Genomic DNA, 26,381 nt, shown 5'->3' with positions numbered 1-26,381 from the left:
TAAAACATGTGCAACGTTTAGTTTGGACACGCTTTTGGTAATATTTTAGGATGTAAAAAACATTTCCTAAAATTGCAAAAGTTGAAATTTATATAAAAAATTTCTTGGTTAAGAAACTCAACAACTAATTAAATTATATATGTTGTATAAAAGATAATTATGTTAACTTTTAATACTTAATTTTAATTTTAGAGTTTATTTGATGAGAATTTATTAAGAATTAATTTTCATCAAATCAATTTTAAAATTTGAATTAGATTACATCAATCAGATTATATTTAATAAATTAAATACAAAATCAAATAAATTTACAATTAATACTAAATTTATTCTATGAAAAATCCAAAATTATTAATATATTTGGCTAACACATTGCACTTGAATAGCACAAATACAGGGGATTGGCAAATAAACAAGCATGATTCGCCCAAAGAATCTTTAATGGAAGATCAGCATATCCAACCTGAGCTTTGAGTCTCACAGAGAGATCTTCAAGTGCTTTAACAAAGTGGTCATGAACCTCCTGGACCTGTGGAAAAACTCATTAGTTTAACACATGTAATGAATACATATACACGAAGTGTTGCGGCATAACAGCAAGTAGGACTGTTAATGGACACTGGTTCTGTTTTGCTTAAAAGATATAATTAAGTGTCATAGGATGTTAGTATAATATAGAAAGTAACCATCAAAATGTTTCATTGCATGCTTTTGACATGGTGAATGCAAAAGGCATTAGGTACTTGTGTCACGGGCCAATGATAAAAACTCATGATGAAAGCTTAAAGAGTGTCTCGTGGAGGTCAATTGATTAAATGTGGTTCATTTGATTCACTTGAACTGACCCGATTCATGGAACATTTGGAGAAGTCCATCTATTTGAAGCCTTAGTGGCCCGGTGAAGCACTTAAGGCTACCTTAGTAAATATGAAAAATAATGCTAAAAGCTTTGTAATCTGATACGTAATCTTAGAGGATTGAGTCAATCCTTAAGAATCTCAATTGTAGATAGGCTTTATTGTCGATGTAAAGCAAATTGTATAGTTAGATTTTGGGAGCTTAATTATAAATAGAGGTCTCCCCCCTCAATTATATGTATATTTGATTCAACCTATAAATAAATTTCTACAATTGTTGGTGAATTTTCAAAATTAAACCATTGTGTTGTCCAAGAACTGTTTTAGTGATAATGTCTATTTTTTTATTCTTTGCATTAGCTTTCATTTAATCATACATAATCATTATAATTTTGATTATTATTCAATTTAGTCATTTATATTTATATATTAATGTCAAATTCATTTCTTCACCTTGAAACTTCTTATTATACAAATCATATTTTTTTCTCTTTCACTTGAAATTTGATGCTCCTATAAATCATACTTCATCAATTACTTTCTAACTCTACTATTCCAATTAAAATTCACATATCATGCATTTCAATTATAACATTTTAACACAACTCATAAAAATACAAGTAAAGTTAATATGAAAACTTACCTCTTTTGACAATTATGTCTTCTCTTATGCTTTTCTTCCATTTCTTTCTCAACTTCATCGCTATCCTTTCTCTTCTCTTATAATTTTCTTCACTTGCATTTACTAATTTCTTGCTTCTAAATTATGGAACATACTCTTTAGGATCTCTATTTCATCTTTCTTCTTTGTTGCCTATGAAAATTTCTAAGAATTTTGGATGAAATAGTAGAATTTCATGATAAAGGGTTAAATTATAAAGAAATCAAAATTTCTCTCTTCTTCCATTCTTCCTCACGTTGGAAAGATGAAGAGCCTCCCTTTTATATCAATATTTTTATAATTAAATTATTAATAAACATCTAATTAAATTATATTAATATTTTATTTTATTAATTAAAAATCACAAAATATCACCGACATAACCATTACATTCTAGAATTATCTCTCTTGTTAATTGACCATTTTAACCTTTATGATCTTTCAAAATTCCATCATTGAATCATCACTAAATTTGGTAAAATTGCAATTTAGTTCTCATATTTCTTCCACTTATTCAATTTAGTCCTTATTAATCCATTTTCTTTATTTTCTAGACTCTTCCACCCTTAAGATATTTGTATTATTGGCCATTTGACTTTTCCATATTTATACTTTAACCCCTCACATGTTAAATATTTACACTTAGACCACATAACTTTTCATATTTTTATGATTTAGTCCCTAGCTCAAATTAACATTTCACCTTCTTATTTCATTTTTCTCTAACATCCCTTATCATTTACTTTCTTTATATCTTATTTCACTAAAAATCTATCTCATATTATTTTCAACCAAGGGGTTTTGGGGATGTTACACAAAAGTTGTCACTTGATTATTAACCAAAAATTGTCACTATTTATAGCGAAGAGCTATATCTCTTAAATTTAAAAGTTATGTCACTTAATTATTAACAAATAGTCATAATTATTATATTATCTACTTGAATAATTATGTTTGTTACTAAATATATGACTATCTATTTGAGTAGTTATGTCCCTATGAAAAGGCATGAGACCTCCTATGAATAGGAGTGTAATTTCATTTGTATGACGCACCTAAAAAAAGAATTACTCCAGAAATTCTTTATAGAAATTAATATCCTTATTATACTTTGCCCAGTGCTCAGTGGACTATTTCTGTCAGTGCAAAACATAGACAACCATTGGGCTTCATTGTATCATTGAGGTTCATTTGTCAGTAACTCTTTTGCACTCTATAATATAAGTGGGGTGAATAGAATCTAAAATAGCATTAATACACGTCTTGAAATATTCGTTAATTTCTCATAAATTCATTTTATCGCCACACACCAATAATTTTAAGATTTTATTTTTATAATTTATGAAAAATTAAAAAAAATACGTCTTTCATCGTACATTCACATGTCACTATAGTCATTGTAGTATAAAGAAAGTTATCATGGGTCAACATTGAAATAAGTGATTAGGTTATCTAAGTGGAGTAAATCGTCTCCCCTTCTTTTGTCGTCTATCTTCCTTAAGAAAAGGATAATTTAGTAGGCTTACCCAAAAGAAAATCCTAATAGATCAAAACAAGTTATATCACTTCTATTTCTTCCACTTTCTATTTACATCTTGCAAAGATTTCAATATATATTAATAGTGGTAAATAAAATTTGTGTTTTACATTTAACTTCCTTGAAGTATTTTTTTTATTCCACAAGTAAAATTAAAATATTGTAACATGCTTTATCTCTCTTATTATTATTATTATTATTATTATTATTATTATATCCAATGTGAGTCACATTCTCATCAACTCTACTTGTGAAGATGAAACTCCAATAATGATTTATTAGTTAATTTATGATAAAAACATTGCATTTTCATGAGAAATATATTAAGTTGTTCCCAAAAGTTTTCTAGATATCTTGAACCACAAAAGAAGCATCACCATGGGTTCAAGAGTAATGAAAACATGTTATTAAGGACCTTTTGAACTGTAAAAATTTACTAAATTGGTATTCAAGAAGAAGAACAAAAAGTGTTCCAATTGCGCATAAAAGAGAGAATTTTGATGCATACCCAAAAATTCCCCAAAATAACTTTGGAGTGAACTTGAATGCATCCTACAACTGCTTGCTTTTAGACTAGAATGAGTATTTCAGCTAGAATGCATTAAATACATGAAGAATTATGTATAAATGCTGAGATTTATCAATTTTTGAACCTGCACAAATATGGGCTCAGAGAAGAAAAGAGGAAAAAAAAGTGTTACTTACCTGACCAAAGGCGAAAACCGGCACCAGTAGACCCCCCTATTTCAATGGCCATGCGAACAAATCCCCTTAGTGTAGAGGTGTGCATGGGCCATGTAATATCCCGATTTTGGGCTTAGTCGAAACAGTGGTTTCGGGACCACAAATCTGATGAGGAAAATTTCATTTTTATTATATTTTTATGGTCTACGATTTCACGAAATGATTTCGTGAAAATTTTGATGTTTGGCCACTCAATTTAGTAAAATAGACTAAATTGTAAAAAGTACAAAAGTTGAGTTTTATATGTTAGAGGTGTCTAATTGTCATGAAATTTTAAATAGGAGGTCCTTAAATGATAATTAAACCATTGTATAACTTTTTGGACAAAAATGGCCTTGTTTGGGTAAAATTTGAAAGAATAGTAAAAAGGGCATTTTAGTCATTTAAGGGTAAAATAAATTAAAAGACAAATTTTAAACCCCAAATGTGTCCCTTTCTTCTTTCTACAGCAGAATGTACCAAGAGCAGCCATGGTTAGGGTTTGGCCAAGCTTCCAAGCTTAATAAGTAAGGAAAATCGAAATTCGGGCTAAAATCGGCAAAATACCAAGTTGTGGACAAAATGGTAAAAATGACTATTTTCGCATACGAGGTAAGTTCATATGATTTTAATAATGCAATGTGTATTTTAATGTTAATGTTATGATATTATATGAATAGTAAGTATACATATATGTGAATAATTTGATATTATGTAAATGATGTAACATTACTATATGTTGTTGATGTATTTATAATGGTATGATGATTATTATTTACGAATTGTTGCATGTTATGATTATTGTTGAATTATTATACAAATTATGTGGAATACTTGAAAAATATGAGTTGCCACCGGAGTATCGATATTGACATCACGAGAAATATGGCAAAGGCATATGATCGAGGAAAAATCCCGTTTGAACCTTAGGAATAGATTAGGATACAAGTGACATGTCACTAGGATATTTGAGAGCTCGTTGAGTTGAGTCCGAGTTCGTGAGATGTAATTAGGCATCCGAACTCGTTGAGTTGAGTCCGAGTTCACTTATGGGTGGGTTACATGGTAGCTTGGCTACACATATATTCCGCAGACTATTGAGTTTGTCTAGCTGTGGGCATGGCACTTATGTGCATGCATTCCGTGTATCTGATTATATTCCGAGTGTTCAACGAGTAATTTGACGGAGTATTCGATAATGGCCCCAGTGAGACAAGCCATTGGTAAGTATGTTCTGAAGTTAAATTACAAGTTGTACAGGTATGTACAGTAAACTTATGTGTGATGCCTTGATATATGATGTATATAGTATTGGTGAATACTATGAAAATGACATGATGAGGAATAAGTCTTGATACTTGATGACATTGAGATTATGGATCTATGCCTATGAAGCATAATTATGTGTTATTTCCATGATCGATGAAATGATATTGTATGGATTTAGTGAATAATAGTTGTGATTGAGTAAATTTAGCCTTGGCAGTTTTGGGTTACGGCAGTGATGCAACTTTGGAAATTCACCATAAATTTTAGAAATTGAGTTAGGGACTAAATAAAATATGAGATTAAATCTCAATGAGTCTAGTTTCACATAGAGGAAACGGTACATGCAATTGAATTTTATGTTATGAGATATTTAAATTGTTGTGAGACAGAGTCTGAATGACTTCGAGATCCCCTGTTCCTATTTGAGAAATTAACTAAAAATTGTGAAAAAATAAATAGGATTTATAATTTACATGTATAGATTCCTTATTGAGTCTTTTTTAAGATAAATTAACGGAATAGCTCTTTGAATTCTGTACAGAGAGAAAATTGATTCGTAGTAAACAGAGGTCAGAGTAGACAAACACTGAAACAGGTGAAACTTTAATGAATAAACTGTAATAATTGGCTAAGTCAAAAATTCTAGAAACAAATTAGTAGATAGATATATGAGTCTAGTTTCAGGAAAAATTTACAGATCTTAATTTCGAGTTTCGGAACTCGAGATATGAATTTTTAAGCGACTGTGACGCAGTTAGCCAGCTTGTCTGGAAATTTTAAAAATAAATTGTTTGAACTGTTTAATTAATGAATTAAGTTCGTTAACACCTCGTGATTGACTCTGGAAAAGGTCTCAGATACGGGGGCGTTACAGGCCAGGCCGGGCCTAACTAAAAATTTAGGCTAGTTTGCTAGGCCTGGCCTGAAAAATGAGCCTAAAATTTTGCTCAAGCCCGACCCGAATAAAAATGTTAAAATTCGGATCTGACCCGGCCCGTCCATATTAATTTTTATATAATTTTTATACAATTTTAAAATATATATAAACCATCAAAAATACTAAAAACATCAAACAAATATTTCTCAACAAATTGAAAATAAATTTTAAAAATATGTATACTTAAATAACACTAAAATAGATGTAACTTAACAAGCAAATGTTTCTAAAATAATAACAAAATTAACAAATGTCTTTAAAATAATAAAAATTAATAATAAAATAAGTTTTATACAATATCTAAATAATAACAACAAAATAGTAGCAATATAATAGTAAAATAGTAGCAAAATAGAGAAAATAATAAGAAAATAATATTAAAAAAAATTTGTCATGTAGGGAATTCAGGCCGAGCCGGGCCAAAAATGCCTTACCCGAGGCCCGGCCCATGCACACCTCTAATTCGTGCACAGAGTTGTTAACTTATTGTTAAATAAGAAAGAAAAAAAAAAGACAAAAGGATTAATGGTATAGGAGACCCTCGAACTTGTATAAAAAAATTAATTAAGATATTCCGAACTTTTTACACTTAATTAAGTGCTTAAATTAATAAAATTGGCTAAATAAGTCCTTTAACTAACATTAACTATTAGTATTTAATAACCATGTTGACATTGCCATTAACAAATATCGCATCAACACAATTTGCTGCTGTGATAATGTCACATTATTAACAACGGATGATGTGGCACCACCACATTATCACTAGATAAATAGTTGTCTAGCATCATTTGAATCTAGACATTTATTGTCTTAATTCATTCTAAAAGTATGGAAAATATACAAATTAATTTTTAATAAATTTAATATTCTTTTTTTTATATTTTTAGAATTAACCTTGACAAATGGGTGATGATGTAGCATCGCAAATTTGCAAGTCGGTAAATGGTGCTGACATGACGTCTATTAATGACCACATCAGTGTTGCCATTAAATACTAATGGGTAATGTTAGTCAAATGTCTTATTTGGTCAGTTTTATTAGTTTAGAATTGAATTTGGTGTAAAAATTTAAAGGACTTAATTAATTTTTTTTAAAAATCGAGAATCTTTTATACCATTAAGCCAAAACAAAAATACCATCGTAATAAAATAACTCATTTAAAATATATAAAAATATTTTTGTAATTTAACTAATTAAATTAACTAAAAAATACTTAAATAATAATCTAAAATAGATTCAAAGAGTTTGAGTTTATTTCAGTGCTTGTAAACATTATATCTGCTAAAATATATAATCAAGACAAAACAAATGAAAATTAAATTATTATTCTGAATTAATTTTCTTTTAAAACAATTGTAAAATATAATTTATTCCTCCCATAACTTTTTAATAAGAATATGAATTTAAAAGTAATTAGAGTACATTTGATATTTTTATTTAGATATTTTTATTTAATTAATTTTTTTATACAGTGTGATAAAATTACCGAGAATTAAATTCATCCTATCTACTTATATTTTGCATTTATTTCAACATTAGTTTTAAAACCGGAATAATTGTATAAATTTTCAATAATTATTCTGAAACAATAACTAATTGTACAAGTTAACCCACCAAAATTAAGTATTTTCAGAATTTGATAAGTTTTTGAGTCTTAATATTACCTCAAATGAGATCCAATGAAGGTGTCAAAAAATTGTTTGGGATCAGTGTTATTAATGAGAAGCAATAAGAGAAAAAGCATCAATGGCTTACAAACGACCATGCCAAAAAAAAAAAAAAAAAAGCCTACTGAGTCCATTAACATTCACTGGTTAATGCAAGTAACCTTAACTATGTTTTATTCAGTATCTCCAAGCCAGTTGTTTGGGTACTTCTTTTAGAACATTGCAGCTGAGTATGATAGTATAGGAGATTGACAAATAGAATAAGACCCAAATCCCAACTAAGTTGAAATCAAAGAATCTTTAATGGAAGATCAGCATATCCGACCCGAGCTTTGTGTCTTTCAAAGAGATCTTGAAGTGCTTTAACATATTGGTCATGTGTTTCCAGGACCTGGGAAAAAAAAAAAAGATTGCTTTAACACAAAGTATTGCCGTATATTTTCGTTTTACAGCGGAATCCTTGTTGTTTAGCATCATTACTCACTGAGCAACATCCATACACACAGTAGGATGATTTCTTGCATTATGCCTGTTGAGGGATTCAGCTTTTTCGATAGAGAAATATTTAAAATGTTATCTATTAGGTAAAAAGTCGAGCCCCCAACAATAAAAATATTGTCATTGCGTTGGGGTTTCGTCCCCGCAAAGAGAGACTCTCTCTTTTGTGAAATGTACTTAGCTCTTGATAGAGGTGAAAGATAAAACCCAGACATAAGAACAATATTTTTAATTGTTGATGACTCAATCGGTTGTCTAATGACACTTTGAAAACTTTTATAAAAAAAAAGTGATCCTCAATCATGTCAATAACAGACAGTAAGTTATAGCTGTGGGACATTATAACAAAAACTACCAATACCTCTTCCACAGTAGGTTGGGGATTTTTCTTCAAGTAAATAGGTTTACCCACCACCACATGCATTGAATGTTGATAGGGTAAAGGAGATCTGCAACAAAAAGACATTGATGGTTTTGCATCTCGAGCAGATTTACATACACACTTAATAATGAAAATCCTCTATCTTACATAGCAATGGATCGTATTGGAGTGCAAAGATATCTATATATTAAACAAAGTAGTGAATTAAATTAAATTCAATGCATACCCAAAAATTCCCCAAAACAATAAGGGAATGAACTTGATAGCTCTGGAAAATTGCAGATAGAACTTCCCACTTGGCTTCCACCACTTGTAGACATGTGACTGAAGTTGTTACAAGATTGCAATAAAAAAGTTAAATGGAGATCGAAGAACATATATACATAGGAAAAAGCAGACACGGACATACCTGACCAAAGCAGAAAACTGGAACCAGCGGACACCCCTTTTCCATGGCAATCCGAACAAATCCTTTTCGTGCCTTAAGGAATGCAACCTGTAAGCCAATCCATGAATTGTTGATTTGCCAACATAACTAGACAAAGAAGATAAAGAAGAAGAAAGCAAAATATGGGAATGAAACCTCAGAACCATGCTCCATGAAGAATGTCTCTTGCAGTCCGCCAGGCACTATAATACAACTATAACCAGCTTCCAATAGTGAAGAAAACATTGTTTTTGTTGCAGGTGAGACACCTAACCATGTCCATATATGCCTCAAAAACGGAGTGTAGAATACCTAATCAGTCATCATATGCATGTTAAAGCTGAACGAAATTCAAGTCTCGGTGTGTGCAATGGCGTTTGATACTTATACGAGTGTTGTAGTCGTCTTACGGCGCTGCTTGCAAGGACTTTCATTTTGGGAAGAGGCATGAAACCTGCAAGGTCAGCCAGCGTGGCAACCCCAATTGGCAAAACCGAATGTGGTTCATAACCAAAAACTGCAACACATCCATTAATTTCTCAGCATTTGGTGCTTTACTTTTCAGAATTGATATAAAGTAGGGAAGAGATACCGTAAGCACGATCAGGATGGAAGACGTGAATATCCTCAACGTATAGAGTAATGGGAAAGTAGCTGCAAAGATGCTTACATATATACCTGTTTCATTCATATTATTATCATTTACCAACAATATTGCCAATAGCATATAACAAGAGATAGCAGTTTAGTGATAGTATACCTGGCCAACCTACGGCCAATTTTACTGTGAGGATCGATAGGAAGAAACGTGAAAAAGGAAAGCAATCCCAACACCCTGGGAAGATTGAAAGAAACAAATGAATTTTCTCTTCTTCTTTTTTCAATGAATTAAAAGGTTTGAGAAGAGAAGAAAGAGGACAAACATAATGAGTTTGGGAAAAGGGAGGAATAGAAAGGAGAAAAGGAGCAAAAAGAAGTTAAAATGAATAGCTCCAAGCCACATCGCAATAGCTAAGACACCGTGCACCATGTTAGAAGGAAATTCGGTTCTTCCATTGAATTCCCGATAACCAGTTCCAGGTGGAGCAGCCGCCGGTCTTTCCGCCATCATACAACGCTACCACTCAACCCACTGATTTTAACCACACCCAACTCTGGGATCCGATTAAAACTATAGTATACCAGAAATCACACAGTTCCAACTTCACTTTGCTACCATTATCCAATGCCCCGTCATTTTTTCAGCTGTTTTCAATTCCAAAAAATTAAAATAATGAGAGATATAATTTTCTACGCTGCTCGTCAAGCAGTTTCTTGCGGTGCCCGCCCTCGCTACTCCCATATTTTTGTAATTATTTGAATTGGCAGTTCGGCATAGCCGTTGAAATTTTGATAGGTTTTAAAGAAGATGAAATATGTATATATATAATTTACTAGTTTTATTTTATTTTTTTATTTTGTGATTTCTTTAATTGTGCTGTCCTTTTTACTAGTACACAGCGATTCGGTCAAAAATTAGATTATGGTAGACTTATTTTGCGTGTAATATTTTTAATGAAAAAAGCAATAATTATGCAATGTAAAGTGTTGACCGGTGCCATTTTGCTGAAATTATTTGTTTATGGTTTGATATAAATTAAATAATTTAATGATTTTTAGTTATAAAAGTTAATTGTGTGAAAAAAATTATTGAGTTTTAGTACAAATGGTATGAAAATTATTGTTAATATAAAAGAATGTATGTTTGAATGTGTTGAAAAATATTATCTTCTTATTTATGGATTAGAGAGGATTAGGCATAATTTTGACATTATATAAAAAAACAGATATAATTAGAATTTATAATGAAATTATTAAAAAATAAAATAAAAATTAAATGGTTAAGTGCAATATGAAAGTAAAAAAAACAACAACGAAGCAAAATGAAGCAAGTTAAACTCGGATAATTGGAGTTGATATATAAAGCAGAGCTTAATATTTATGGGTATTGATATACTGAGTCAGGCTTATTTAACGTGTTGTAACACAGCTGCAAGTGGGTGAAATTATCTTCATTTTGGTGGTGTTGAGATTGGAATCTAATGAAGCAGACAAGTAGCATTACCATCCAAGTTGTGGGGATTCCTCCTTCTGTCTCCTCTCCTACCAATGTCTCTTGGGAAAGGAAACACTTTATAAAATATTTCCTTCATTTAAGCTATGTACCCGTACCCATAAAACATAAAGAAAGCTATTTGGCCAGTCCAATCACATTTTATTCAACATCATAGCAAAGAAATATTATAATAATTATCATTATTCCATCCCATTGTGACTTACAATGTCCATCTTTCGGAGTTTTCTTTTGAAGGAAAATCAATAGTGTGTTTTAACAGCAATTACGATGTTCATAAGATAAATTCTCGACATTTTTTACTTTTTATCATTTTAAAACTGGTAAAGCCGGAAAATTCTAGATTAAGGGTTTCTTTTTTAAGCTTGGAAAATTTTGTAGGAGATTAATGGCTAGGTTGATAATATTTTTAAAAAGTGTTTTTAAGAAGTTTGGTTTAAAATTTGAGTGTTTAAAATTAGCATTGCAATCAAAAAGTACTTTTAAAAAATAAAATGTTTATTTTAAACATTTTATTATCAAGTAACAAATATGAATTTAAATAATATTTAAATTAGTTAATATTATTATATTTTAGTAAAAATATAGAAATATTATTATAACTTGCTGTTAATATTTTAATATATGAAATATAAATTTTAAATATTTTAAGCAATAAATATTAATTATTTATAAAATTTAATTAGAATATATAAATTATATTTTAAATATTTAAATATAACCATTAAATATTTGTAATTAGTATTTTAAAAATATTTTTATTTTTAATTAATGATTTTAACACATTTGTCATTAAGCACCAAGGAAAAAAAAGAGAAAGTATTATGTTACTGGAGGGGTGAAAAAGTAATAAAACACTAAAAGTGCTTTTGGAAAAGGAAAAGCTAAGAATTTTAGTTTCTTCATTTCAAAAGTTTTTTTTTCAAAAAAAACACTTTTGAAAAGTCAAAAATTTCGCCAGAGGCAACTTGTTTAGTACAATTTTTCTTCCAAAAATACTTTTGGAATCAGAAGTGCTTTTTTTAAGCACTACTAAACAAGCCCTAAATAATTTGTTAAAAGATCAAAATTCTTATATCTGAAATTCAATAATTTAACAATATGACAAATATCAAAATAATATCTTATATGTATTACAATAAATTTTAGAATATGCTTGATTGAATGTAAAAGTAAAAGGATAGAAAGAGAAAGTAAAATAATAATAATAAATTTTGAGTGTGCTTGGTATGAAAGGAAAAAAAAAAAAGAATGGAAGATCATTTTCCTATCAGAATGTATTAAAATTAATCTTTTAAATTGAAATAATGAAAAGAGAGAAATTATGAAAGAGATGCATGTTAGTTTAAATTACACATTTTCAACTGTTTTATATTGTTTTTAACTCTACCTAACAATGGAAGGAAAGATCTGAATAAGGAGAAATATAATTTTATCTTTACTAATTATTTTTAAATTTTAAAAAATTTAAATAAAATATTTTCAATTTTAAAATAGGTGGGACCCCTACTACGCCCTTCATGATAAATTAATAAATGAATAATTATTATTTTTATATCATGCTTATTTTTATCTATAATTTTTAAAATTTTAAATTAAACAGAAATTGTACTTAAAACATTTCCTCCTAATAATAATACTGCAAATTGAGCTCAAGATTAATGTAACTTTTGAAGTACTTTGTTAATATAGGACGAAATTCCATCAACAAAGTCATTATTCTATAACATACATCGGGCTTCCATTTTGTGTAATAAACTAAAAGTTTTAATAGAACAAACAGGATTAACTGAAACAGCCTGTCCCTACCCAAACTAACTTCACATCATCAAAGGATCTTTAATGGAAGATCAGAATATCCAACCCGAGCCTTGTGCCTGGCAAACAGATCTTGTAGGGCTTTAACAAATTGGGCTTGTACTTCAAGGACCTGTCCAACACTTTGATTATCGTATTTGTGATTTAATTATGTAAAAACCCATCAAAATGTTAACCGCCACAAGTTTTGAGGCTCTTTATGGCCCAAAGGAATCTACGGCTACGTTGCTTCAATTTCGATGCATGACGAAGAAATAAGTTAATATAATTCTATAATAAAAAATATATTTTGTATACTATCAGCAGAGTTGGTGGTTGACACGTGTCTTTTAGGAATATAAATAGGTTTTCTAAAATAATTTATGGAATAAAAAAACATAATGCTAACTAGCAGAAATACCTCTTCGGCGGTAGGATGTGTATTTTTCTTCAACTCAATAGGTTTACCCACCACCACATGCATTGGATGTTGATAGGGTAAAGGAGTTCTGCAACATAAAACAAACAAAAGTTTCAAGGTTACGGCTTTTCAAACCGATCCAGATAAACAGACATTGTACATATCCAAAGCTTTAGCCCTCTATTTGTTTTGTAATTACTACAAACATAAAATATTGCACCGACCGGGATTTTGGATTTCTGTCAAATTCAGACCAGTTCCGTACAACCCAAATGGGTAATTTACAATAAAATTCTTATTTCACATAAATTTAATTATAACAAATATAACACTATTAATATAAAAATTATATTTAAAATTTTATTGTTTTCTAAATAGTAAAAAAATTGATCCAATTTGAAATATTTCGAGAATATCTTGGACTGCATAAGTATCGTTATCAAGTCTCAGTATATTTATATTTATATTTATAATGAAATACATACCCAAGAACTCCCCAAAATAAAATAGGGACGAATTTGATAGCCCTCGCAAGTTGCAGGAAGAAATTTCCACTCGGTTTCCACCACTTATAGGAATATGACTGAAGCAGGAGATACAACAAAAAGATGAATCAAGTGACGTACACTATTGTGGGAAGTATGTTATAAATAGATGAGAGAATATCACACATGAGGTCAGTAACATCACATGCCCTACATGAAGGGTCACATCATAGCGGCAAAGCTTATCCTACACTTGTTTACAACCAAGCATCCGATACTTGCTCTAAACGAATATAGTGGAGACAAATTAAAGTAAGTAAAAATAGAGTAACACAACATCAAAAGACCAAATATTTCTTGACCGACAATGACAATGAAGTGAATTGATTAAAAATAGCTGATGTTTTGATTTTCTAAATATTGATATGTAATCATATCATACATAGGTTGGGATTCCGTGCACGTGCTTTTTCCTAAAGCACTAAAGTGGGGTCGGAGAAGAAGCAAGAAAAGGAATTACTTTACCTGACCAAAGGCAAAAACAGGGACTAGTGGACACCCCATTTCCATGGCTATACGAACAAATCCTCTTCGCGACTTTAGGAATGCAGTCTGCAAGCTTGCCAACATTAAGATAATAAATAAATAAATAAAACCTATTTGTGAGGTAATAACAATAATGGGTTAGAAGAATAAAACCTCGCAATCATTCTGCATGAGGAATGTCTCTTGTATTCCACCAGGCACAATAACACAACTATAACCAGCTTCCAACAAGGAATAAAAATTCTTCCTTGTGGCTGGTGAAGCACCCATCCATGTCCATATATGCCTCATAAATGGAGTATAGAAAACCTATGATCATTTATCCAAACAAGTTATGGGCGAGAGAAATCTGACTTAATGCGTCGTGGAATGTGAATAGATACGAGAGTTTCGTATTGCGCTTACAGGACTGGTTGCAAGGCATTTCAATTTGGGAAGAGTCATTAAACCAGTAAGTTCAGCCATCACAATAACTCCAATCGGCAACACCGAATGTGGCTCATAACCGAACACTGCAACATTTTACAACCTAACATCTATTATTTTCGAATAATTAGGGGACAAAAACCACTTTCTGTAGTAATTTAATTAAAAGAAGAGATTAAAAAGAAAGAAGGAAAGAGACCGTAAGCACGATCAGGATGGAAGTCGTTAATGTCCTCAACGTGGAGAATGGCGGGAAAATAAGTCGTGATATGCCTACATAGATACCTGTTCATCACTATTTTATTTGTTAACCTTAAAATTGATAACTTAAAAAGAGAAAATGATTAGAGCAGTAAAAATGGTACCTGGCAAACCACCGCCCAAGTTTACTGTTATGATCGATCGGAAGAACAACGAAAACCAAAAGCGATCCAATCACCCTGGGAATATTGAATCAAATTAAAGAAAGAAATGAATTTGGTGCCATATAAATTCTTTTTTTCCCGAACAGAGAAGTAATACTAAAAGGAAAAGAGGACGGACATGAGGAATTTGGAGAAAGGAAGGAAGAGAAGGGAGAAAAGGACGATGAAGAAGTTCAAATGCAAAGGTCCAATCCACAACAAAATAGCTAACGAGTCATGTAAAATGTTGGATGGGAATTCATTTCTTCCATTGAATTCCCGATATCCAGGTCCAGGCGTATACGCCTTTCTGTCCTCCTTTTCTTCCGCCATCGTGACCCAATCGCCGCCGCTTTTGACACCCCCACTCCCTTTGGATTTGGTCAACAAATCTCTCATAAATCACACACGAGACGTATACATTTAACTTGTAAACAAATCAACTATCACACGGTCTGTCAATGGCTGCTTCTCAAATCAGAACTCAAAAATAAAATTGTTTTTAATATGGAAACAATTACCGTACCATAAATGATAACAGTAGCTTTAGGATTTTTTTTCTTTTTGAGGGCCCAAAGAGCTTTCGCCTTTTAAGATTTGAAAACTGCAATTACACTCGAATCCCTTTTTCACTTCATTTATAGACTAAATTATCCCAAAAAAAAAAAAGTAATTTTTTTATAATCACTCATTTTTGGGCCTATAACGTGGGACATGTGAGGATGTACAAAATAGAAATTGTTTTAATCCAAACATCTTGAAATCGAATTTTAACTATTACACTTTCATTCAATTATTATATAATATCTAAATATTTTATGCAAAAAATTAATAAAATATTAAGTTGAAATTTTGGAATCTTAATTTTTAAATTTGAATTCTACCTTCTAAGTTTAATTTGACTTTAAAATATTTTCTTATAAATTGTATATAAAAATAAAAAAATACTTTTATAATAATATTTATTATTTGCTAAAATAATTATTTTTAAACAATTTGGAGGATAATCATAATATTCATATTGAGATGATGTAAATAACTAAATTTAATCACCAAGTAGTTCCTTGAGGCATCGCTATTGAACAAGAAATTGGGAAATAAAGAAACACTGTTCACTTAAAATAAGCTGAAACTAAATAATCTTTAAATGAAGATCATCGTATCCAACCCGAGCTTTGTGTCTCTCGAAGAGATCTTCAAGTGCTTTAACAAATTGGTCATGCACTTCCAGAACCTGTAATCCAGATTAGTTAATAATAATGCATATATACGTGCCTATAGTTAATTAACTACATATGTTTTCCAAAGCCTTTTAGTTCAACGTAGTATATACCTCTTCGGCAGTAGGTTGGGGATTTTTCTTCAAGTAAATAGGTTTTCCCACCACCACATGCATCGGATGTTGATACGGTATAGGTGTTCTGCCACAAATGAAAAAATGAAACCTCAAAGTTATGGATGTCAAACATCTCCTAACATCACTTTTTAATTTAATTATTCTATCCAAAAACCCTTCAGATTCACACATTTTTTACTTTTCATTTTAGAATATATCCACAACAAGGCCAAACTAAATAATATTTTTGGAGACTAAAATTAAATTATATTTTTATGATAGTAAAAATAAGATCTTATAATTTTATTAGTTTATAGTTTTATGGTTTTTAAAAATTGAATCAAAATTTTATTTTTTAACAAATTAAAAATATAATTTTATTATTATTAATTTAAAATTTTATAATTTATTAAAAAACCTTAATTGAAAAAAAATGCTGGGGCCTATTTTCCAAGGTGCTGGGGCTCTGCCAGCCCGTAGATTCGCCACTTATTAAAAGGCCATGTTTCCAAGGGCCCACGGATATTTTTTCACCATACAATAACAAAAGAAGTTCCTACTGAGCATAAAAGGTCAGTAAAATAATTTAGTGCATACCCAAAAGCTCCCCAAAATAGCATAGGAACGAATTTGATAGCTCTTGAAAGTTGAAGGATGAGCTTGCCACCTGGTTTCCACCACTTGTACGCATGTGACTGCAGCACAAGTAAGAAAACAGCAAGGAAATTAGCTTCACTTTTCAGCATCTGAAGCTGCAAAAAGAGTGGGAAAAGGGGATTCCGAGAATTAAAATGATAAAGAAAACAAGCACTACTTACCTGACCAAAGGCGAAAACTGGGACCAGTGGACACCCCATTTCCATGGCTATACGAACAAATCCTCTTCGTGACTTAAGGAATGCAACCTGTTAGTCCAGAAATAAACCCAGAATTTTTGAGTTGCCAACATAAAGAGATAAAGAAGATGATCAAGAACCACTAATAAAACCCATTGTAAGTTTTGGGCGTTGGAGAAAACAGGGTGTGATAAACAGGTTATGTCACAAGGGCTTAACACAACCTTAGCAAAGAAGAAAAATAAGAATACAGGAGAGGTAGAAGAATGACACCTCAGAATCATGCTGCATGAGAAATGTCTCTTGCACTCCACCAGGCACTACGATACAACTATAACCAGCTTCCAACAGGGAACAAAAGTTCTTCCTTGTGGCTGGTGAGGCACCCAACCATGTCCATATATGCCTCAAGAATGGAGTGTAGAATACCTATTCATTCACCAAAACCAAGTAAAGCGGCTGAAACAAATTTGAGTTATGGGTTATGGAATATGAAGGATATGAGAGTTTTAAGGAGTTCAATTGGGCTTACAGGGCTGGTGGTAAGGCATTTCAGTTTGGGAAGAGGCATGAAACCTGTACGTTCAGCCAACGTAACAACTCCAATTGGCAAAACTGAATGTGGCTCATAACCAAAAACTGCAACATTTACAAAGCTAACATCTATTATTTGCTTAACCGAGAAAAAAAAAAAGGGAAGCAGGTGAACTAAAAGGTAGAATAATTGAAAAACACAGCCACTTGCAGGAGCAATTTTAATTGAAGTACAGATTAAAAGAAGGAAATTAGAGACCATAAGCACGATCAGGCTGGAAGTCGTTAATGTCCTCAACGTGGAGAGTGGTGGGAAAATAATTGGACATATTCCTACATATATACCTGCTCATTCCAATCATAGTTACTATCAGTTAACCTTCAAATCATTAATAAAAGAAAAAGAGAAGAGATCATAGCAATAAAAAGTGGTATACCTGGCCAACCTCAGCCCAAATTTACTGTTATGATCGATAGGAACAACAGCGAAAACCAACAACAATCCAACCACCCTGGGAATTTCGAATCAAAGAAAGACATGAATTTCCATATTGAAATGCTTCTTTTTTGTTCATCAAAACATAAAGTAATACTTCAAAAGAATAAAGAAAGAGGACGAACAAAAGGCATTTGGAGAAAGGAAGGAAGAGCAGGGAGAAAACTATGAGGTAGAAGTCGAAATGCAAAGCTCCAATCCACATCGCACAAGCTAATATCCCGTGCAAAACGTTGGACGAGAATTCATTTCTTCCATTGAATTGCCGATAACCAGACCCAGCCGCATACGTCTCTTTCTCCTCCCTTTCTTCCACCATCGTCCGCCAGCTCCTGACACAATCGCCGCCGCTTTCAACACCGCACCCCACCATCCGATTTGGTTTTACAAATATCACAAATCACACACGAAAGGACGTAATTTATAGGCCACCATGACCAGCGACTGCAGTCATTTCATCACATTCACTGTCAGTGGCCGCTTTTCAAATCTGAACGGGGATAGCAAAACAATATTTTATTACGTTCCATAAATGATCCTATCTATTTATTTACAACTGTCAGATTTCTTTTATTTATTTATTTTTTCTTTTTTGCGCCAAAAGAGGCCCAGAACTTTCAGATTCCGTAACTTCAATATAGTAAAACGGAATCATTTAACCCTAAAAAACAAGTAAAAAAATCAAATCTGTACCCAGAAAAGAAAAATCTGTAGAGAATGCAAAGTAAAAAGGACATCTTATATAATCAAAGAATTGTTGAAAAAAAAAATTTAAAGAGGAATTATTGGGAAGTTTATATATTATAAGATATGGGGCAAAATCCGTTGCCCCCATTTCCGCTGTAACTTCAAGCAAAATCCATTGCCCCGTCCTTTGGGATCAAAACTCAAAACCAATCTATCACTTTTTTTAATGGCATCTGTATTACATTACATCATATTTATCTTTAAATTAATAGTTTATATTACCATTACATTTATGGGTTTGTCGGTCCAATCACGAGGCTTCCAACTGTCGAAATGTGGTCATGGCCTAGCCATTTCGTGCCCATAATTTTATTATTAAAATTATATCTATTATACATATAATGCACATGGATATATTAAAACAATTTCAAAATACTAGATAGATTTTTTAATGTTTGCATAGTTTTACGAAAAATATATTTAATGCTCTGCAATTTTTCTAAAATGATTTTTCGTTAAAATATGTGATATATTGTAGCTTTCAAAATTTTGAAATTGATTTTTAGTATATTAACAAGTTTCGAAAACACTTATATATTAAGAGGTTTGTATGGGTTTTATATTGAGGATTGAGAGTGTTTATTTGTTCATTTGTGGAACGTATTTTGTGAGTGCATTTGAGAGAATAAATAAGTTTGTTTATCGCTTAAATTCTTAAGTGAGAATTTACAAGTGAATGATTTAGGTTTTTAGATACAAAAGTGAGGTTGTTATATTAGAGGTGTGATAAATCTTAAATAACTTGTTATATTGGAATTAAAGATATTAGATTTATTTACTGAGTTAAGTTTCGCAAGCGTAGAGAAACTGAACTACATAAACAATTATTTGTGTTATTATTTTACCTTAGTTTTCTATATTATTCATTGAAATGACAAACAAAGTGGCCATTGCTGTAAATCACTTCCATTCAAAATTTTGTTTTCTATTCACTTAGCAATTGTTTGATCCAATAAATTTTAAGAATAATAATTTTTGAATAGTAGTCTTAATGTATTATTGAAAATTGTTTATCTTAATATTTTAAGAATAAAATATATAATAATTTATAAATATTTAATAATAAATGTTTGATGTTATAAAATATAAATATTTTAATTGTATATTTATGAGTATTTGTTTAAATTATGTTTTGCTTCACTTATTTGTTCCACCTCTAACACGTCACTATTCACTCTCATATATGTAATATAAATTAAGCTTTAACTAGACATTATTTATTATGAATTTATATATGGTATTAGTTACTATAAAATACTATCTTATTACAAAATAAATTTGGAAAAAGTATCAAAATAGTCATTTTTGTTTCTCTCAAGTTACATTTTAGTAACACGTTGTAGCATTTTAGTCATTGAGCCATTAATTGTAGTTAATGGTGTAACAGTAAGCTGGCATGGCACGTTAAATTATCATTTTCAAACAAAAATTGTAGGTTAAATTATACAATTGGTTTTCATTTTTTTTTGAGCAAATTTTTTTCTTCTTTTATGTTCTTTAAGCTTTCCACTTTTTTTTTTATTCTCTTCTGCATCTCCCTCTATTTTCCTCCCTTCTCCATCTCTTTTAACTTAAAAGAATAAATTAAGTTGCTCAAAATGAAAAAAAAAATACAAGAACTAATTGTATAATTTAACCTAAAATTTTCGTTTGAAATGATAATTTAATGTGCCACGTCAATTTACCATTACACCGTTAATGGCAATTAACACTCAATGACTAAAATGTTGCAATACGATAACGTAAGTGACTAAAACGTAACATTTCAACTATAAATGATTAAAATATAACTTAAGAAAAACAAAAGTAACTATTTTGGTACTTTACCCAGTAAATTTTGATTGTCAAAAAAAATCATATTGTAATATTTTGTAACAAATACATTTATGTTATATTTATTTCACTAAGAACAATTCAAGAAATTTGTCCAAAAATATTTTTACAAAATCATTCAAATACTAAAAACCTCCAGACTTTTTTCAAAAAATCATTTTTCAAACATTATTTTCAATGAAACAAATATAGCTTTAATTTTTTTATCATTTTTTTTTAAATAAGGGGGCAAAACATAAACTCGAGAAGAAGCATCTTCTGCTAATACAAATGCCAAGGAGCTGGGTTAGACAATCCATCCCAAACTACAGCTCAAAATAATTTTTTAACAAACTTAAATAAAATATTTGAAAAAATAATACAAAATGCATCGAGAATTTCATATGAGTCGACAACTTTGATTAACATCTTGGTTCTTTAAACCATGTTGACCTTACAAGCTGACATGTGGAACGGTGTGTGTGTATATGTACCATAATCTGGCTAGCCATGGCTCGACACATGGTTTGTGGTGGTGCATTGTAAATCAATTTAAGGCCGCTGTTTTATTTTCATGGCACCCGTTCAAACTAAGCTCAAAGTCTACCATGGTAAAATAAGCTTAAGTTAGAACAAAAAAAAAGAAGAATTTGATTTAATAAATTTCACTTCATCTATGTATCATTATTGAATTCAAATGAATTTATCCTTCCAGATTCATATCAGCATAAATGTTTTTTCATGTAAATATAATCTCATGACTGAATTGAAGATGATATACATTGGTAACTTTCTCGCGTTTTGTTTACTAGTTAGGAATTGTAGTAGTAAAAAAATTTATAAGTAGGCTTCAAGTGGTATTAGATTTTTATTAGTGGTTTATGAGGTTTAATCGATATCAGCAGCTTCCCCAAGGGAGAATCTGACCACGGAGACGAGAATTACGAGGCAGACTCAGGCTGCTGATGGGATTGGACAGTGTGATCATATTCGAGGGGCATGGCCCGATTTCATTGATGCAACCGCTGGCTTCATGAAAGCTCGGGATAAACGTCATAATGAATTCCGAATACATCATAACCATTGAAATTTTAGAAAAAAACAAGGACCATCTTCAGATGTATGTATAATACAACTGAATTTAATCCAATTATCTCTAATAGCAGTTTTTTTATTGGGGTAGTTCAGGCAATGCAATCGAATAAGAATCAAATCAAAGAATCGTTAATGACTGATCAGCATGTCCCACCCGACCTTTATGTCTCTCAAAGAGATCTTGAAGAGCTTTCACAAATTGGCCATGTACTTCAAGGACCTGCCAAACATATTGATTAACGCACGTCATATTAATATATAATGAAGTTCGACAAGTTCACGGTAAAACAAGTTGGCAGGCAATGACATGTTGCCAAGGATCTCTAATTCATTCACTTTGGGACCTCCCCTACTATAACAAGCATTATCATGGATGGTAACCGGTTATTTGGATTCGAACTTTGAGGGTTAGATGCAGTTAAATTTCTAAGTTTTTATTTATATCTGAAAGATATTTAGAGCTCATATCCTCGTACTTATGCATTAGGCACAAATATCAAATATGAATACTTCAAAAAAAATGAAGAGTTTAAACAACAAATATATTCTTTACTTTTTCGGGTTAGAATAATGGTTTGCTTATGCAAGAAATAAGACATATAAAGGGTAAAAACATGGCACACGACTATATATGAACTCCATCTTTGAGTTGGTAAATACATGGCACATGTCAATGTGTTATTTAGAGGGACCAAAACAAAAAGAAGGATGGCTCTCAAGGGATTTCAGAATAATCGGATTGGTGATACCTGGAGCTTTAACCTCCAGCTCATCCAATGACTATGTACTTCCGACATTTCATTTGTCTTACAGTATTTATGCTCAACACTCAAGTTAAAGATATATACGCATATCTTTGTTCTCTTTAGCATCATTACTCACTAAGCAACATGCATTAGGCATTTACACAAAGTAGTAGATTTTAGTCTCATTATGGCAGTGCAGTACACTATGATAATAATAAACTCTACCAATGAGACATTAAAGCAAAATACCTCTTCAGTAGTAGGTTGGGGATTTCTCTTTACGTAAATAGGTTTCCCCACCACCACATTAATCGGATGTTGATACGGTATAGGAGTTCTGCACAAAAAAAAAAAAAAAAGGTTCAAATTTATGGATCTGGAACAGAAAAACTTTCACTATTGTCCTGAGAATAATCAAGATGCCATCAGTTTCCCTCAAGCTTTATTTCCATTGACATACAAAACCATGGAAACTCTTCTTTCTTTTAATCTACTTATTTTATGGAATTACAGTCCTTAAAATTAAAATAGTAATTTTCTTTTCTATTATAAAAATAGACATCAAACAACATAAAAATTAAAGCAAGAGAGAACTTTAGTCCTATGCCATTTAGTTCTGTCACTTCCCGTGATTAATGTGCAGTGCAGCTTGATATCAGAAATAGAACCAGAACATGAAAAAGACAACTCAAAAGTACTAGATCAATTACGACACTAAATTTACACAAGAAAAATGTACAAAAATATTCAGGAAATAAAGCTCAATGTGTAAGGTGATATATAAACTTTAATTATATATCAAATTCTGAATTTGATTCTATTTTGCATATAAAACTATGATTTTTTATTTAAGTGTATACATTTAGAAAAACAAATTTCTAGGTTGAGAAAATATAATTGTTTATTTTTGCAATAACAAAACTTAAAATAGTGTCACCTAAACAACGATATTAGTGGTTTTAAAACTAAAATAATATCAAACTTTTCTGCTCTCTAAACGAAATAAACATATAAATTTATATATTACATTAAACATTATATGAAAATTCCTGTATAACTTTTGAGAATTTCTTTTCTAATAAAAATTAACGAGTGAAGTAGAAGCAGAACAAAATTGAATTCCGAATATCAGAATTCCAATCTATAAAAGATTATTATATGCTTTGCTTAGCAACATCAAGGGCTTTAATTATTTATTTAGAAACCCTTGGAATTGACTCACTTTTGGCAACATACTCTTTCTGTTCCCAACACATAAATTTTTTTTAAATATTACTATATTCAAGAGTAATTTAAAATATGTTATTACTTCAAAAAAACATGTTATTAAGTGCTTTTTGAACTGTAGAATTTACTAAATTTATTTCATGAGCATAAAAGATAATTTATAATTTAGTGCATACCCAAAAGATCCCCAAAATAACATAGGGACGAATTTGATAGCTCTTGAAAGTTGCAGGAGAAACTTGCTACGTGGTTTCCACCACTTGAACGCATATGACTGAAGCAGAAGTAAGAAAGAACCAAAGGAAATTAAATTCAAGTGGTTAAGAAGATAGTGCAAGTTGTTAGAGAGATAATAGAAATAAAATACACAAAATTAAGAAAATAACAGATAGTTGCATCAGGAAAAGAGAATTAATAAAATGACGAATTATGCGGTAGAAAATGCTCGAAGTAATGAACATTGAAGCTGCACAAAAAGTGTGGTCAGAGAAAGAAACGACAAATAACATTACTTACCTGACCAAAGGCGAAAACTGGGACCAGTGGACACCCCTTTTCTATGGCTATACGAACAAACCCTCTTCGTGATTTAAGGAATGCTACCTGTAAATCCAGAAATAAACCAATAATGATTGAGTTGCATACATAAACAGATAAAGAAGATGATCCAGATCCAAAAATAAAACCCATTTTAAGTTTTGGGTGTTGGAGAAAACTGGGTGTGATGAACAAGTTATGTCAAAAGGGCTTAACACAACCTTAGCAAAGCATTAAGAAATAATAATAGAGGAGTTCTAGAAGAATGAAACCTCAGAATCATGCCGCATGAGGAATGTCTCCTGCACTCCTCCAGGCACTACTATACAAGTATAACCAGCTTCCAACAGGGAGCAAAAGTTCTTCCTTGTGGCTGGTGAAGCACCCAACCACGTCCATAAATGCCTCAAAAATGGTGTGTAGAATACCTATTCATTCACCAAAACCAAGTTATGAATGAAAGAAATTGAGCAATGGGGGGCTTGGAAAGTGAAAAGGGTATGAAAGTTCTGGGGAGTGAAATTGGGCTTACAGGGCTGGAGGTAAGGCATTTCAGTTTGGGAAGAGGCATGAAACCTGTACGTTCAGCCAACGTAACAACTCCGATCGGCAACACTGAATGTGGGGCATAACCGAGAACTGCAACATTTACATGCTAACATCTATTATTTGCTCAACATTTACAATAATTTACTCACTCGAGCATGTTAAATTAAAGATTAAAAGAATTTTTAGGAAAGAAGAAAAGAGACCGTAAGCACGATCAGGATGGAAGTCGTTGATGTCCTCAACGTGAAGAGTGGCTGGAAAATAACTGGACATGTGCTGACATATATACCTGTTCGTTCCAATCAAAATTATTTGTTAACATAAAATTGATTTTTTTTAAAAAGAGAGAGAAGAGATTAGAGCAATAGAAAATGGTACCTGGCCAATCTCAGCCCAAATTTACTGTTATGATCAATAGGAAGAACGACGAAAATCAAAAGCACTCCAACCACCCTGTGTATTGAATCAAAGATAAATTTTTTGCGCCGTTGTAACTTTCTCTTTTTCTTTTACCAACAAAAACATAAAAGCCATACATAAAAAAGAATAAAGGAAGAGGACGAACAAAAGGAATTTGGAGAAAGGTAGGAAGAGGAAGGAGAAAAGGAGGAGGGAGACGTTAAAATGCATAGATCCAATCCAGATGGCACAAGCTAATGTGCCGTGCAAAATGTTGGAGGGGAATTCATCTCTCCCCTTGAATTGCCGATATCCGGGACCAGGAGTGAACGCTTGAGTCTCTGCCTTATCTTCCGCCATCGCCCGACGCCACTGACCTAATCAGCACTGCTTTTCAACTCTACACGTCCCCTTTGTGCTTTTTCTGTTAACCAACGCCACGAATCAGACACGACATTTCACTCCGCTACGGTTTCGCCCTCTTAATGTATTTTGTGTTGCAAACGGGATGACGTGGTATGTAATATTTGAGAACACTCTCCAAGGTCCAAACCGGTCTCCTTTTTCCAACAAAAGCGAGTTTGTTGGGTAAAAAAAGAAAAAAAAAATCTTTGTCCTTACAATCGATTTAAATAATAATCAAAACTCGAATAATCGATTTAAGAACAAATTCAAAAAAAATTGAATCTTAAAAAATTTTATTTATTTTATTTCAATAATATCACAATAGATTAGTTGATATTATCATGGGATAGAAAATCTTTCAACTAAATTTTGAGTTTTGAAATTTAAATTTTAATATGAAAAAAATGAAATTTAAAACATTCAAAAGAGTAAACAAGTATAATATAATAATTTCTAATGTACTATTTTAGTTTTTACTGTTTTTTTACTTAATCAATACCTAAAAAATA

General features: G+C 31.2%; 4 protein-coding genes across 5 annotated transcripts; all 4 read right to left on the bottom strand.

Annotated features, from left to right (window-relative positions):
• Positions 1 to 7,943: 7,943 nt before the first annotated feature.
• LOC108477749 (diacylglycerol O-acyltransferase 2-like) lies at positions 7,944 to 10,199 on the bottom strand (the record flags this gene model as incomplete). Its single annotated transcript, XM_017780248.2, has 10 exons — positions 7,944 to 8,045; positions 8,514 to 8,601; positions 8,761 to 8,858; positions 8,944 to 9,030; positions 9,118 to 9,273; positions 9,372 to 9,478; positions 9,554 to 9,639; positions 9,722 to 9,796; positions 9,885 to 9,972; positions 10,154 to 10,199. Coding segments are annotated over 10 exons (933 nt in total), but the record flags the coding sequence as incomplete, so codon positions are not given.
• Positions 10,200 to 12,726: 2,527 nt separating this feature from the next.
• LOC108479912 (diacylglycerol O-acyltransferase 2-like) lies at positions 12,727 to 15,772 on the bottom strand. Its single transcript, XM_017782761.2, has 9 exons — positions 15,293 to 15,772; positions 15,115 to 15,189; positions 14,949 to 15,034; positions 14,729 to 14,835; positions 14,477 to 14,632; positions 14,303 to 14,389; positions 13,778 to 13,875; positions 13,293 to 13,380; positions 12,727 to 13,004 (listed from the first exon to the last, which is right to left on the bottom strand). The coding sequence occupies exons 1-9, from the start codon at positions 15,550 to 15,552 to the stop codon at positions 12,903 to 12,905; spliced, it is 1,059 nt and encodes a 352-aa protein (XP_017638250.1). The 5' UTR covers positions 15,553 to 15,772; the 3' UTR covers positions 12,727 to 12,902.
• A 329-nt stretch (positions 15,773 to 16,101) lies between these two features.
• LOC108479913 (diacylglycerol O-acyltransferase 2D-like) lies at positions 16,102 to 19,277 on the bottom strand. Of its 2 annotated transcripts, XM_053022324.1 has the most exons (10): positions 19,049 to 19,277; positions 18,481 to 18,845; positions 18,297 to 18,371; positions 18,119 to 18,204; positions 17,858 to 17,964; positions 17,599 to 17,754; positions 17,308 to 17,394; positions 17,087 to 17,184; positions 16,487 to 16,574; positions 16,102 to 16,387 (listed from the first exon to the last, which is right to left on the bottom strand). In XM_053022324.1, the coding sequence occupies exons 2-10, from the start codon at positions 18,726 to 18,728 to the stop codon at positions 16,286 to 16,288; spliced, it is 1,047 nt and encodes a 348-aa protein (XP_052878284.1). In that variant the 5' UTR covers positions 18,729 to 18,845; positions 19,049 to 19,277; the 3' UTR covers positions 16,102 to 16,285. The 2 variants fall into 2 exon arrangements, with proteins under 2 accessions (XP_052878284.1, XP_017638252.1); XM_017782763.2 differs by lacking the exon at positions 19,049 to 19,277 and having other exon boundaries at positions 18,481 to 18,965.
• A 2,624-nt stretch (positions 19,278 to 21,901) lies between these two features.
• LOC108476862 (diacylglycerol O-acyltransferase 2D-like) lies at positions 21,902 to 26,059 on the bottom strand. Its single transcript, XM_017779224.2, has 9 exons — positions 25,634 to 26,059; positions 25,447 to 25,521; positions 25,272 to 25,357; positions 25,052 to 25,158; positions 24,792 to 24,947; positions 24,499 to 24,585; positions 24,159 to 24,256; positions 23,005 to 23,092; positions 21,902 to 22,229 (listed from the first exon to the last, which is right to left on the bottom strand). The coding sequence occupies exons 1-9, from the start codon at positions 25,825 to 25,827 to the stop codon at positions 22,128 to 22,130; spliced, it is 993 nt and encodes a 330-aa protein (XP_017634713.1). The 5' UTR covers positions 25,828 to 26,059; the 3' UTR covers positions 21,902 to 22,127.
• Between the last annotated feature and the right edge of the window lie 322 nt (positions 26,060 to 26,381).

The sequence above is a fragment of the Gossypium arboreum genome, chromosome 11 (assembly GCF_025698485.1).
Source record: "Gossypium arboreum isolate Shixiya-1 chromosome 11, ASM2569848v2, whole genome shotgun sequence".
NCBI classification, from domain to species: domain Eukaryota; kingdom Viridiplantae; phylum Streptophyta; class Magnoliopsida; order Malvales; family Malvaceae; genus Gossypium; species Gossypium arboreum.
The sequence above is the reverse complement of the archived record's forward strand: the minus strand, read 5'-3'. Positions and strand labels throughout refer to the sequence as shown.